General features: G+C 39.8%; 1 protein-coding gene across 1 annotated transcript in view; it reads right to left on the reverse strand.

Moving 5' to 3' along the window:
- Positions 1-390: 390 nt before the first annotated feature.
- The window catches only part of LOC118275262 (metastasis-associated protein MTA3), a 43,415-nt gene continuing 28,760 nt past the window's right edge, over positions 391-15,045 (reverse strand). Inside the window, 15 exon segments of the mRNA XM_050695544.1 lie at positions 391-714; positions 825-904; positions 1,162-1,268; positions 1,391-1,551; positions 1,837-1,956; positions 2,264-2,432; positions 2,435-2,707; positions 2,798-2,920; positions 3,015-3,115; positions 3,252-3,376; positions 3,570-3,703; positions 4,116-4,304; positions 4,750-4,952; positions 5,281-5,398; positions 7,583-7,776. Coding sequence (XP_050551501.1) covers positions 575-714; positions 825-904; positions 1,162-1,268; positions 1,391-1,551; positions 1,837-1,956; positions 2,264-2,432; positions 2,435-2,707; positions 2,798-2,920; positions 3,015-3,115; positions 3,252-3,376; positions 3,570-3,703; positions 4,116-4,304; positions 4,750-4,952; positions 5,281-5,398; positions 7,583-7,776 — 2,237 coding nt within the window. The 3' untranslated portion in view covers positions 391-574.

Genomic DNA, 15,045 nt, shown 5'->3' on the forward strand with positions numbered 1-15,045 from the left:
GCTATTTGTGTGCTTGCATACAATTAGACTTTGGATGTGGTATCAGGATAAAACGGAAATCACCTTTATGCGCGTCTGTGCGAACGAAGTCGCTAGCAAAACTTTGTCGTAAATATAAAAGGATCTTATTATTCATAACAAAAACAACACAAAATATTTTTAAACAAGTATTAACCAATCTCAAATATACCTAATCAATTAAATATATATGGTTGGTATAATTAATTAAGAAAAAAATCAGTCACTATGATTTTTATATTTATTTCTGTGATGGTCCCATTGCTACTGTTATCTTACAATTTAACAATTAGACAGAATAACAAATCGGGGAAATTCTACACAAATTTATGAAAGGGTCATGGAAAAGTTGAGAAAAATAAAACAAACCTATATTTCAATTTGTGCTTTATTTATGAAAAAAATTGTAAATTATCCTACAATGAATCTCCGAATGAATTAGACTTACATATCGTTTTATGTATCAAATACATTATTTTGCTCGACGCCAGATCAAACCACATAAGAACAATATAGTTTAAAATATTATCTACAGAATCCGTCCTCGGCGATTCGATTACCAAAAATACAATCTTCGTTCGGTCCCCGGCGGCGGCGGCGGCGACGGCGACGGCCTCGCGGGGTATGTACAGCGCGAATATACAGCGGGCGCGCTCAGCCGAGCAGCGCCTCCATGGTGTAGGGGTGCGGGGGCGGCGGGGGCCGGGGGCGCGGCGCCGGCTGTCAGTCCAGGATCACCAGCTGCAGCGGCGCCGAGCCGCCCAGAGCCTTGCCGCCCGCCGCGCCCCCCGCGCCCCCGCCCGCGACGGCGCCCCCGCGCAACGCTCGCCACGGAGCGCGTGCGCCACGTCGCAGCTCACCGCACGACAGGCTGCGTCGCGCCACTCTGATCAAGACAATATACTCATTTATTCATATGTTATAAATTGGTCTACACCGAGATTATTTTTGAAAACTATTTTAATTATGGCAGTCAATTACGATAAAAAATTGCAAAGAAATGGCAGTGGGTAGAAATAAGGTGGCTAACTGATGGTACAAAACCGTCTTGAGAAGATGAAAGAGATCCTTTAGATTACAAGACATTGGCACCAACTGGATCTAAGTAAACTAAAATGACAATGGTAAGACAATTATACTCACTTGGCGGTCTCATTCGCTCGGAAGTAGAGGTCGTCTGGCGCGTCCATCCAGGAGATGACGTGTCTGCGGCCGCCTCTACCGCTAATGTTGGTCGGCTTGCCGTTCACCTGCATGGATAGGCGCGGTCAGAGAGATGGATTCAGAAGATATGGTTTTTTATGTTTTAGGGCGAGCAGACGGGTCGGCTCCGGCCGTGGAGCTCCGCAGGAAGAGTGTGTGGTGTACGTACGTGCGTGAAGACGTGCGCGGGCAGCGGCTGTCCGGTGGCCTGCGCGCGCGCACACATGGCGGCGTACTGCTCGCGGGAGGGCCGCTGCATGGGCGCCGGGTGCTTGTTGGGCCGCTTGGCCGGCGGCGGCGCCGCGCACTCGCCGCCCTCGCGCGCGCCTCCTGCACACACGCACCCTCAGTACTACCCGCCACAACACTACTCTACTCTATGTTACATTGGTGTCAACACCCATACGTGAAGAAATTTAATCGATATGATAGCATGTGTGTAAATGTGTAATTAAAATTTTGAATTATTCTGGTTTCTGATGCATACCTGTCGCTACTTCCGTGCAAGCGTGAAAAAATACGATATAGTTAATTTTGGATAAGAAATATTTTTATTTTACTCAAATATACAATGCCAAATTCACTAATGTTATTTTGCAATGCATCGATACTGACTGTCGAGGCCATTTATGTCATCGTAGGCGCGTCGTTTTAGAGGTTGCGCCGGCGCAGCTTCCGCACGGCGGGCTTCTATTTCAGCGCGTGACAATACACGTTCATACATCAGGCTGCCATCTAAAAAAACAAAATAATTATTATTTGTAATGTCAATTAATTGGTGGGTGTTGTAACAAATGTAACTAAAGTAATAAATACATAAGCTAGGACAAATTTCTATGTAGCGCTAGTTATAGCTGATCAAATGTAATGAAGAAGGGATGAAATCATGTGACAAAGTTTTTGAGAGAATAGAGAGTAGACGTTTGTGATATTTGTTGAATGAAAGACGATTATTATATTGGTGACCCTCAATGATTTAGAAAACGGTAGGAAGAAAAATATGAGTGTTTGAATAATGATGAGGAGCAGTGAGCTGACGTACCGGGCGCCTTAGGCGGCTTGGGGAAGGCGACGTGTGGCGGGTGCGGCATGGCGTCGCGCGGCGTCAGCGTCAGCCAGTCGTGGCGGCCCGTGGCCGGCGGCGTGCCGCGGGCCGCGGCCAGGCGCGCCGCCACGGCGCCCACGGGGCCGCGGACGCGGGCCGCGCCCGCCCCGCAGCGCCGGCCGCGCGCAGCTCGGCGGCGCCGAGCCCCGCCATGGCGGCGCTGCACTCGTGCTTCACCTGCGTCAGGTTGATGGGCGAGAAGGGCGAGCGCGCGTAGTGGCGCGGGCGGCGCAGCGCGCGCGTGAGGCGGCGAGCGAGGCGCGTGAAGGGCGAGGCGCGCAGGTAGAAGGCGGCGCGCGTCTTCATGACGGGCCGCGCGCCCTCGCCGCTGCCGTGCGCTGTCGCCACGTGCCGAGCCAGGTGCGCGCGCAATTTGAACTCCTGCACATAATGCCAGACAAATTAGCCATTTTTCTAATAAAAGTTTTTATTTATCATAAGGTAATTGAGAATAAAAAACTATAAACGTACCTTAGCGCAATTAAGAACAGTACAACGATGTGGGCGATGAGACACAGACAGTGCGGTGTCTTCGCCCTCACCGCGAGGACCTTTCGCGGCTTCTACTTCGGTCTCGCCGAAAACTCCAGCGGTCTGTCATAGATACAATAATATGTCAACACAACATGTTCAAAGGTTGATAACAAACAAATTTTTGGAAGAAATAAAAATACGTTCAGACCTTTACCTTGAGACCTCCATACTTTTTCCAGTATTGCCAGCATGAGCCGCATAGTCTGTATTGTAAATGCTGCGGTCCCCATGTGTACCACTGGTTAGAATTTGTCACTGAAACAGGTTCACTCATTATTAGTAATTACTTCTTTTATTTTATGACTATCCAAAATGAGCTGTTATATATTTTGATCGGTTGGGGGTAGCTTGATGTGACCACATTAGAGTAGTATACAATTACTGTCATTACCTTGGCAGGAGGCGCAGAGTTGCGCGGCGGTGACGGTGGCGGTGCCGTTGGTGCCTCCGTTGAGGACGGCGGGCGCCTTGCCGCTGCTACTGTTGCTAGTTATCAGGGCCGGGTTCGGCTTGTTGCTGCAATTTCATCGACTTATTTAGTATTCCGATACAAAAATGTATGTGATAATATTTATATCAAAATAACAAGCTGTTATTAATGTAAAATATTAGCAATGTATAGTTACATGAAGCCAAATAAAAACGTTAGATAAAGGGCAACAGAAGATCACATCGATATAAGTATGCATCGTGTGGTACAAACACTCACTAGTTGGGAATGTACACTTGTTTCAACTTGGACTCGGCCTCCACCGCCTTGACGCGTTTCTGTTGAACGTAGCGGTCCGTCGTCTTCCACATGTAGTAGTACTCTACAAGGTTCTTTAGCGTCTTCCATGGCAACTGGATTTGGAAAAATATTATTCAAATACATATTTACAAATTAACTGCATGTAATCCTGATTTAGTCTGTGAAAATGAAGTTTTTGACTAGACACATTTCAACAGAATCGTGTAAATAATGTTAACATAAAATAGAGGAGTAGTTTGCTACATTGAAATAAGATATTAAATTACAATTTGTGGAATTGTTTAAACTTCTGTAAGAATATTCAATGTAAGAGAAAGATTTTAACGACTATTTAATGCGTGTTTTTGTGAATGTTTCTTTCGATGACAATGGTGATCGGATTCCAATAAAAGCATACACTCTTTACTATCAAATCGTCTTAAAGTATCTTTCAACCCATGACAGTTTAAATTAGTATTTACAAGATTCACATGTTGCATAGCATAGAATAGTATTTGTACTCACAAAGTCCTGCCGTATATCAGCGAAGTCCTTGCCGTACTTGTCAAGCGCCTCCTCGAAGAGATTGGCCTCGGAGGCAGACCACTCTTCCATCTCGTCGCGACAGAGTACTGGGCCCGATGCGGGCACTAGCGAGGACAGAGCAGACTCTATGCTGTAGCCTGATTTGTGCAGGGTATCCATCGCGTGGAACTGTCGAGAAAAATACATCGTTAATAAATCATGACATGAGGTTACCGGAGGCCCAATTCTTCCCCTTATCTCAAAAACCAACGTAACGTAAATAACGTAGTTGTAATTTATTTAGGCGGCACCGATTGTCTTAGGTGACCTGTAGGCTCATGGAGAAGCCAAGAAACTCCCGTTACTTTTAAAAAATCTACGCTCACGGGCAGTTAACGTAGGTGATTTAGTGTTGAAGTTATGTGGGCGGCACCGATTTTAGGTGACCTGTAAGCTCAATAACAAACTACAAAATCTATCACTGCAGTTGTTGTAGGTGAACACTGAGTTGTGCATAAGGAGACAAATTAAATTAAATAATATGGCGTCCAGGGTTGCTTGCGTGTTTTGTGTGTGACTTTGTAACTATATCACACATCAACATAGTGATGTTGCGAAAATAATGTATACTAACGAGTGTGATGTCTCGGCTGGCTGCGGCGGCGGACATGTGCAGCGAAGGTTGCTTGACGGAGGAGGAGCAGTCCAGGGCGCGCGCGAAGGTGCCGACGGAGCGCGACACCACCAGGAACTGGTCGATCTGTCGGTCCGTCAGCCCGTGCTCCGGCGTCCACACCAGCGTCTCCAACTCCTCACTGTTGCGGACGTCCTCCTCGCCTACAATTCACAAATAACATAGAAATTTTAATGATAATATTTAGGTTTTCACACATAAACAAGAATCTTTAGAAATAAAAATGTTCCATAGAATGTTTTGCTAAGCAGACTGGACAAGTCTAGATATTTTAAGAGGGTGTAGTTTGTGTCAAACCTCAGCTTCTAGTAGTAAATTGTTAAGAAAACACTGTGCAGTGCACAATAAAGGTTTGGTTCAGCTAGATACTCATTAAACGATTTACCATGAAGGGAGATTCGACATACAAAGACCAAAGTGTCAAACAACAATGGCGTAGCAAAAAGGGGTAATAAATAAAATCATACATACCATCTTTTAATAAATTAGTTACTTCAGTCTGATATCTACTTCCAACTCTGATTTCTCCCTTATCTGCTAATAAAGTCTTTTGTGAAGGATCAAATACTAAACAATAAAAAAATGCGTCCTGAAACAAAGAGAGAAAAATGTATTAAATTTTAGGTGTACACATACAACATTTTGTCTAACAATACAATCGCATTAATTCTATACCTACTACTAAAAAAATAATTAATTTTATTTAAATGTCTTGCTTTAAGTACACATTAAGATATATCTTGCTAGAGTGTTAAAAATTAACATATTAATTTTTAAAACAGTCATTTAATATCTTTGAATTATTGAAATGACTATGACTTTAATTGCCTTGTATAGAGCAAATACCGCAAGGAGGATTTACATGTGTGTAACAATATTTGTTAATATAGTTACTGACGCTGTTAACTATAGGAAATGACATCAGATTAGGGCGTGTTGACATTTCCTAATTGAGATTGTTAGCGGTTGTGTGACCTAACCTTGAAACGAACGGGATGAGTACTCATTAGTCAAGATAGTCATACAGAAATATTTATAGACGGTACACCCAAGTACCTAAATTAGTTATTGTGAATTCAAACTTAATTGTTATGCAACAAAGTTAAAAAATCAAGAATAATGATAATTTGGGATTGTTTAACGTGCATTATAAAAATAGTAGAAATAAAAATAGCTGTGTATGTACTCAATGTATCACTATCATACATTATGATAATTAGAAAAGAAAATTGATAACATAACAATAGAAAGTCCCACGTTGCGACGTTGATTAGGGAATGAAATTAAAGTAATTTATAGTATAGTTGTATCAGTTGTTGATCTTCCCACGTAAGTCGTATAATGTCGCGGACGAATGACTAGCAATGAGTTCGCTATAATATGGAGATTTCTAATTGTACTCAGTACCTACTGTTTGACTAGCACGTTGCTTACAATCGCATTTATTATTGAACTTTAGACTGAGCAGGCTGAACAGAAATTGCTCTCTTTTGTATCTCTAATCTCTTTACTGACTTAGTCAGTATTATTTAGGTGGAAAATTATCTTAGTTATGGTTCCCAAAAGAATATACATACAATACATATAATTATAGAAGTTTAGAATCGCAAGCTATTGTTAGTTGTACACATTTTACACGTACAACAATATTAATATAAATTAATAAAGCAAATAACAATCAATAATTTGAAAAAGGAAATTAATTAATTAACTAACTAACAGGATAAAGGACATAGAATTCTCAGAAATTGATTGCGCCATTATACCTCATGACATTGAGTCTATAAAATAGGTGGCACATTTTAAAATATCATGTGTACGTAAAATTAAAACTGATATTATAACAAATTAGTAGTATTATTTATAGAATAGTCCTAATTTTACTAAAACTTGTCTTGAAATTAATAAAATTTGAACTGCGGCACATAAGCAGAGTGATTGCCTGTTGTAGTCAACAAAATTTAAATTTAAGATTAATCTAAAGGTAAATTTCACTGCATGGTTGGTGTGGTGGCTGGGCAACCGCACAACATGTAGTGAGTTAGATTCATTTCTCGGAGCATTTCTCTTTATATGATCCATACATTGTTGTTTCAGGTCTGAGTGTTATGTATATGCAAAATTGTATGTTTGTAAACACACCCACGATACAGGAGAAAATGCTAGTGTGGGGCAACAATTTATATTAAACAAAAAAAAAGAGTATTATTTTAGAATTGGATTACTGGATGCAGTTGTTAATTTTAATTTCGTCTTTAGAAAGACATTTGAGTCTGAAGTTGAGGCAACTTTTCATAAGATGTACAGAAACCCAAAAGGAAGAATTATGTACTACTTAGTTATACCCAACAATCTATTTTAGAAACAATATTAATTGTTTTTACACTACAACTACAACATACTAGGATTAATATTCGCATACTTCATAAACAAGTATAGAAGGTCAACTCCTAACATTTTAAGTTTAGTTAAATTTTTCAGAGATCTTTGCCTGACATATTTGTTTATACCAAATTCATCCATTCGCAATAAAATTGTTGTTTTCGAGTCTGGGTGTCATTTGTATGTGAACTTGTATGTTTGTAAACGCACCTACGACACAAGAGAAAATCTTAGAGTGAGGCAACATCTTGATTTACAAAAAATAAAAAGATATATTCCTTTATACTGGAACGAAATATCGACTGATGGCTTTAATTAGTTCATTGACTATAGTGGAGTGGACCTTCTACGTGTCGTTTGGTGTTGTCGTCCGTGGCCGGTACATACTCACATCCTTATTGAGATAGCTGAGCAGCGACTCCGTCTCGTTGAGCAACGTGACGGTGCACTTGCCGCGTATGTGTGTTGCCGGCAATGTTTCCACGTGCCGAGATAAGAACAGCTCCCGGTGTTTCGCCTGGTGTCGCTGTTTGGGCGCCAGGCCGTCCGTGCCTGGCAACTCGCTAGATTCCTCCTCCATCGCCGCTGAAACATTCAAGTTCATATGTTAGAAGTGTCTGTGATAGTGTGTGGTATATTATAGGGATATGGGAATAGAACCAGTTGCCAATACAGATTTATAACACGTTGATAGGTCAACACCTGACCTTTTATTTGTGTTTGATATAACAAATAAGGAAGGCGATAACATGTACAATGTAACAAATATGTTTTATGAGGACAAGCAAACCCTAACTCCAGCAGTAAAGAGAAAACAAGAACATGATAAGTTTTACCCTTGAGTGAAACAAACGCAGACAGTATTGGATAAGTATATTTTCCATTTCATACAGAAGCTCAAAATGAATATAAAAGGTTTTCTTTTTAGTATTTCAATTATCTCGAAGGTTACTTACATGTAATTTAGTAAAAATTTGCATAGTTACAAGGTTGAATGTCATTCATTAGGTACTATTTAATTAAAAATTGAATGGCTTTGCTTTGTTTGGATTGTGATGATTTATATTTTAATAGCCTAGTAATTAATAAGTTGAATAAGACTGTCTCGTTGGTCGAGTGATCGCGACTGTCGGGCAAAGGGTCTCGGCTTCGATTCCAGGGTCAGGTAGGATGATATTGCGAAGCATTTTCGGTTTATTACTAAATTTCTCAGTAGTAAGTAGCACGGAGTCTGGAATTGTACGCAGTATGTGCAATAGGCTCGCCCCCTAGATACTTTTTTAATTAATACGTATTTCAATATTCTTATTTTCTGTTTACTATTACTAAATAATTGACTTCAAGAGTGTCAAGCCTAATCTGGAAACGATCATCAGTCCCCAAGATGAATTTTCGTAATACTTAGACTTACAGAGAGTTCATTTGTAATCAATATTACGATTTCGCAAAACATCATCTCGTAGTGTACTCTGTGTACTGATGAATCACCGCGTCCCATAGTGTCGAGAGCGGTCGGCGGTCGAGTGGCCAGCTAGTGGGATTTGCGTAAGAGCGGAAACATGGTTGCCTTGCGCGTACCGATTACCGATGCACTTGGATCACAGTGAGGGGACCCTAATGCGGACAATGCTAATAATGCCCATAACACCGGCGATTTAGTACTAGTGCAAATCCATCGTTTATCGTGAATGGTTTATAGGTCGTAAAGTTTATATAGGACTCCTTCATTCATGTATTGAATGGTAAGAAGTCTGAGCATATCTGGCGTAGTGTGACTATGAAGTGTGGAGTTGGCATTACTGCTTGACGATCGCAAGTTCTCAACAGTCGCCGGTCGCCGGTCGGCCGACAGTAGGCAGGTGCGTTGCGAAACGTGTCCACGTCAACTTATGATTTTTATGTGCCGATGTACCGACCGCCATTACGACACGCGTTGTACCTACGCGTATCACACAACATGTCGGCCATTACGTTTTATTCTTATTAAATAAATAAGTGTAGCCACAAAACGAGACATGTTTATTGTTATTCGACAATAAATATCATCCATTTAACCCATCTTGAAGTCCTTGGAGTTACTGAAAGAATATCTTTACGCACCTGTCTTTTGAATAAATATAAATGTTTTTATTTTGTTTTGTTAAGTTCCTTCCTCGAAATTAAATTGCATTGACCTTTAAAATTCAAAACCAATTTAACGTATACAAGCGTTAACATGTACAACTCATAGGTATTTTATTAAAGACTAAGCGAAAGCCTAACTAGTCGAAAAACAAGCCCAATAATTGACTTAAATATAAAAACTGCAATAATTTTCATTTATTTGTTATTATATTATACTTAATCGAAAGCAGAGTTAACAGTTATTTTGTTTTCTGTAGCATTGTAAAGTGAAACGGGGCGTTGTCGAAGGTAAACACACAAGGGACAACCGTCCCCACGGGCAGACAAAAGCGCGACCCCTGCGGCCCAAAGTCACCCGGTTTTGTGTCGCGTCACGCGCCAAGATTTCTTCAATATCAAACATATTATATGGAATCCATACATAGTTTCAAGAATTATTGATACATTACTTAATCAGAATATAAACAAATTAGGCTCCGAGTTTGCGTCAAGATGGACGTCGAGGGACGCGTCCAACGGATAGGGGTGGGGTTGTTGTGGGGTGTATATTGTATCAGCTACTTATTATTACCAAGCAGACACTTTACTAATCACACACGAATAATAATAAAAGCAAAGTTTGGTTAACTAAACGATATGAGAAGTAAATGGGGTGTGCTATAACTCGACAGATGTGCCGTTTTGACTAGTTCTCGTAGCAAGCGCTTGAAAGTTTAGTCGGTTCCCAAATTGCAACAATATAAAATTAAAGGATATGTCAATAACCCAGATTGCGATTGGCTATAAAATCATTATTGGCATTAATAAGTTAAATGAATAAAAGAGACAAAGGAGGGGAAAACGGTAAAACAAGCGAATTTAATTCCGTCGCCAATACGAGATGAGAGCGGTGTGGGGTAAAAAGTGGAAACGCGATTGTTTCACTCTCCACCAAGAGCTATGGGATAGTAGTGCGTCGCTCTTCTAGTTTACAGGAACATCGATGACGCTATTAATACGAATTAAGTCTGATTATAACACCAACCACACGTCTGACTAGAATTTTAAGCCCATTTTCATAGAATATATAGCTAAATCATAGAAGATTTCTACAATCAGGAAGTGATGTATAGAATTTGGTTCTATCAAAAATATAATATGTATTATATAAACTTAACACATACTATGTAAAAATACAAAATCGCATAACCTTGACTAACGCAAGTAAAACATGTAGATCAATTGACATACTGTTTTTCATCGATATGACAGAGTGTTGCTGACACAGATACACATCACTAGAGCGTCGCGACGGCGAGGGCCCGCCATTTACCGCGACGCCCCGGCCCCGGGGCGGCCGCCGAATTGCGGGGGATTTACTTTATGATAATTATTTCGATTGCGATCGTGAGGAAAGAGCCAGGGCGCACTCGACTCGATCTTGAGACGCCCGATGCGAGAAGCCCGTAAAAATCACAGCTTTACACCAAACCACTTTTTACTGGCAAGTAATTTGCACCATGATTGGTTGAAATTAGATAGCCATAATTTTCAAAGAGATCCCATTATGAAGCTTTTAGAGGATTGTTTCAATTAATAACAAAGCTTCTTTACTATATACTGCCTTCAAATTTTGTTTAGACAACGCATATGTGGTAGATTTATTTTGAACTAGACAGGCATTCAAACAAAGGCATGTGAATGTGGAGCATAAGCGATAAATGTAAACCAGATTTTTTAGATATTTTTCAAGTCCGACTAGAGAGTTTACTGCAAATCTTGATTTGTAATCCAATCTTAGGGTGATTCCAAACAAAGTGAATAGACCTAGTCTTAAGTTCGACGTGAAGCATAATAGTGTACTCTACGATATTATGGTACTTGTGCATTTTGTCATAACATTCCTAGAAGTAAATGGAATGCGGAATGACGACAGACAACATGCGAGTCGCATGAATACAAAACAGTTATGATAGTTATGTTCATCAGAGTAACAGTAACGTTTTTAGGTAAATTTTAATACAGCGCTTCGCTCTAGCCTCATTGAACTCCTATTTTTTGATATTTTTCAACATTGAAATTAAAACTCCGGTTAGGAGAAATGACTTTGTTGAAGAAGAAGGAACAACCTGCTTCAGGCTTTTTGGGCATTTTGGAATCTGAAGAGAAAATTGGTTGTATCGAGTACTTGATGTTCCGAACAAAAACATTATAGTCTGTTTTCATAGGGTTACATTAAATATACACCCTGTCGCTAACTTAAGTTACTTCACTTTTGGCAAAATACACAAATAAAGTATTCAAAATAACTTCTCGTATAGAGTTTCTGCTTTCATCAGGAAATTGGGTTTAGTTTTGTGATTCAACTGAAAAGGTTCAACTACTTGTAATATATTGATGCAAGTAGTTTGTCATACATATTTAATAAGGGCGTGTGGGTACCGTGGTCAAAAACTGTTCGTGGGTCACTTACTCCCTAGCTGACACTTCAACAAAGGTTGCATAGAAAAGTTCAGCTTTCGAAGTCTTGTATATGAATATGTACGAGCAAAGTTAGGAGCATAAGCATGCATGCAAAGGAGCTTTGTTAAGTATGTATTTCATGTGGTGTACAAGAACTCATGAATTATCTGTGGTTTTATCTAATCTTCGTGACAAAGTCATTGTGAGTGAAATATTGTAGAACGGAAATGGATACTACTACATAATATTAAAATATCTTTGTCTAAGTAACATTCGTTTATTCCTTTTAAACGTTTTGTCCGAGTTCGGTCATATGTAAGTAATTACTACTAGTTTATGGGAGCACACTAATGTGTATAATGTACGGGCCTACTTGATTCTAGTGGTCTGCCTCGTTTGATAGAGTGGACCGGACCTGTTTGGCAATTTAATAACATGGGATTATGGATCTACACGCGTCACTACGCAACTAATTAAAGCGTAGGCAAAGAGAAAATGGCAATCTGTGGAGTCGTCCCCCCGCTAGTGGGGGGGTGTCGGTTACGTGTGCCCCCTTGGGGTGGTCGGGTGTATGGTTTTTCTGCTCGGGCATCCTTTGCTTACTTATTGATCCAGTCAAATGTGTGGAGGTGGCGCGGTGGGTGGTACGCCCGACCCCGCGCCCCCCCGATGGGGGTACGTCCAAATAAATCTGCCCGCCCGCGAAACACCGCAGTGACAACAGCGGCGGCCGGTAAGATGCGGTCGCACTGTCTCTATTCTGTAGTTCTGTATACATCAATGCAACTAATGTTCATGCCTGGCGACTTCCGCCGCTCACTTCGCCTAACAAACATAATAAATGTAAAATGCATTTCATTAAATGATCAAATCGAGAGTTTCTACCTGAACAGAAGCATGCGCAATGGCTAGCTTAACTTGAGCCGGTATACTATGCTTTCAACGGACATGTGAAAGATGTTTATGTTTAGTAAATGTTGTTCTTAAACCTAAACTGTAATTAAGAAATTATTACCTTCCTAAAAAGTCATGGAGCCTAACTTGATAGTCAATAAAATCAAGTAAAGTAAACAAGCAATTTATTTACCTAATTAGGTTTTCAATACATTGCAAATTGCGAAGTAATTAATTGAAGAACACTTAATAATTTATTGATCTGATCGTGAGCAAATTTCTAAGAATGAATACTAAATAGGAAATAGTTTCTGATACCGAACCAATGCGATGATGTGACATTATCTTAGTGGGGCACAGGATGAGATTGTTCATGCACACAGTAGGTATGAAGTTCATACTGACAATGAGTCGCACTTACTGGAGACTCACAATAGCAAAATGATAAAGATTTTTCAAAGAATCTTAAGTATCAAGATAATTATGATTGCTATAACCAGAAGTTTATCTAAAGTGTACCATGTCAAACAAGTTCATGATCATGACCAAACGTTGTTGAGGACAAAACGTATGGACTTTTAGAAGGAACATAAGCGTTTGATCCTACGAAAGTAAACTAACTAGGTCATCGACCTCCATGTTTTGGTAGGAAAAGCACAGCGCAGTGAAAGTACAGTCCAAATATTAACTAACAGGTATTACCGAATATTACAAGAAATCTGAAAATAATTCTGATATTGACTTGGCCGTGCGTGTCGTTTTCGTTAAATAGTACGATTTGACGTGAAATTGCGAAGTCCCGTTAATCATTATCAACTACATATTTATTCTAAAATACTACGACAATACCACAGTGTAAAGCGTAGGCAAAAACTTAGCATACATATACTTTTCATGTGTCTATTTTATTTATAATACTAAGAAAAAGGGTATCATTGTCAGTTTGTTTGCATCGATTAGGCTCCAAAACTACCGAACCGTTTTTAATTTTTACCATTAGGAAGTTTATTTGCTTTGCTTAGGGACCAACTCAATAAAAAATTGCACGAGGGTGAAGCCGCAGGCGTAAGGCTAGTGTTTTCAAAGTTCGAGCAGCATTAACATGTAGTGAGTCAAATTTCTTTACGTTCAAGCAAGTAGTAATAATCAGTTAGAATATGGCAATTTTTCATACAAATGATTTGATTGTTTATGTTGTGGTTAACTAGAAGAAACGTTCATCCAAAGAATTATGGTCAATGAGGAAGACACTTTCAATTCGGCAACGCGCACCAGTCCGACAATTCTTACCGGCTAGTAACAACGCTACTCCACGGCATGTTAAGTTTAAGTTACTGGTGCGCCGTTAAAAACCAGTTTTACAAAACAGCGATTAGTAGGAACTTCAAAAACGAGTGAGACGTTGTAGGATATTTGAATATATTGCACGAGTTGTTAAAGAATAGATAACTACCGTTACTCGAGACCGTCACCAGTTCGTCTGTAATGAGTGTATCACTGAATCCTAAATTCAAAAACTTTGTGAGGCAAATATTGTTTGTACCGCGTAGCTTCAGAAACTCAGAAATGTAACTAATGAATATTGCATACATACATATATTTGGACCATATACCATTTGGACACGAGTGTTGATTTGATCCATGAATCCACGTACGTTTCTATTATAATTTATTAATGAAATCCCCGAGATGTCTGTTTTTTATCGAGTCTATCTATTTCGGAATGAATATTGTATCTAACTTGAACTTCAAATTACCGTTACCTGTATGTAATTTCATAGACACAAAACATGCTTATTAATATTGAACACTATAAAGTATCCTGCCTGCATGTAATTTAGTATAGGCACCATCATTGCTTTTATAATTTTATGTGTTCCAGTTCCTTCCAGATAAACTACGCCCAGAGACGTATACCTATAGCTTACACCCGGATGCCATCGAGATAAGAATATCGACTGAACAAACATGGACAACCAGTCTAAATAAAAAAAAGTCTCGGCAACCGCAAGTTCACATACAAATGTGTCCCAAACCGTAGTTTAGTTGTAAGGCTATCGAAGATGAGACACGTTTGTCACAGGACTCACAGGTAGCTTTTTTAATATTTAGCTGATCAAAAGAAAAAGGTTTTAATAAAAAAGGTGTGAGGTGGACTACTATGAGTATAGTTAGCAAACTAGCAACAGGTTACTTGTTGACTCGTCTGGCTCCCGATCTGCCCTAACATGGTGTCGCTACTCAAATGCAAAGCAATGACAGTCCTATTCTTCAACAGTACCCCTGTAACATCAATAAGGATAGTTCAGGTTCCTGTAGGATAGTATTTCATATTTCTAGACCGGTTATTACCATGGGAGGCAATCTGGCCTTTTTTAACTCTTCCCAGTGCAG

The sequence above is a fragment of the Spodoptera frugiperda genome, chromosome 8 (assembly GCF_023101765.2).
Source record: "Spodoptera frugiperda isolate SF20-4 chromosome 8, AGI-APGP_CSIRO_Sfru_2.0, whole genome shotgun sequence".
In the NCBI taxonomy this organism is placed as follows: Eukaryota; Metazoa; Arthropoda; class Insecta; order Lepidoptera; family Noctuidae; genus Spodoptera; species Spodoptera frugiperda.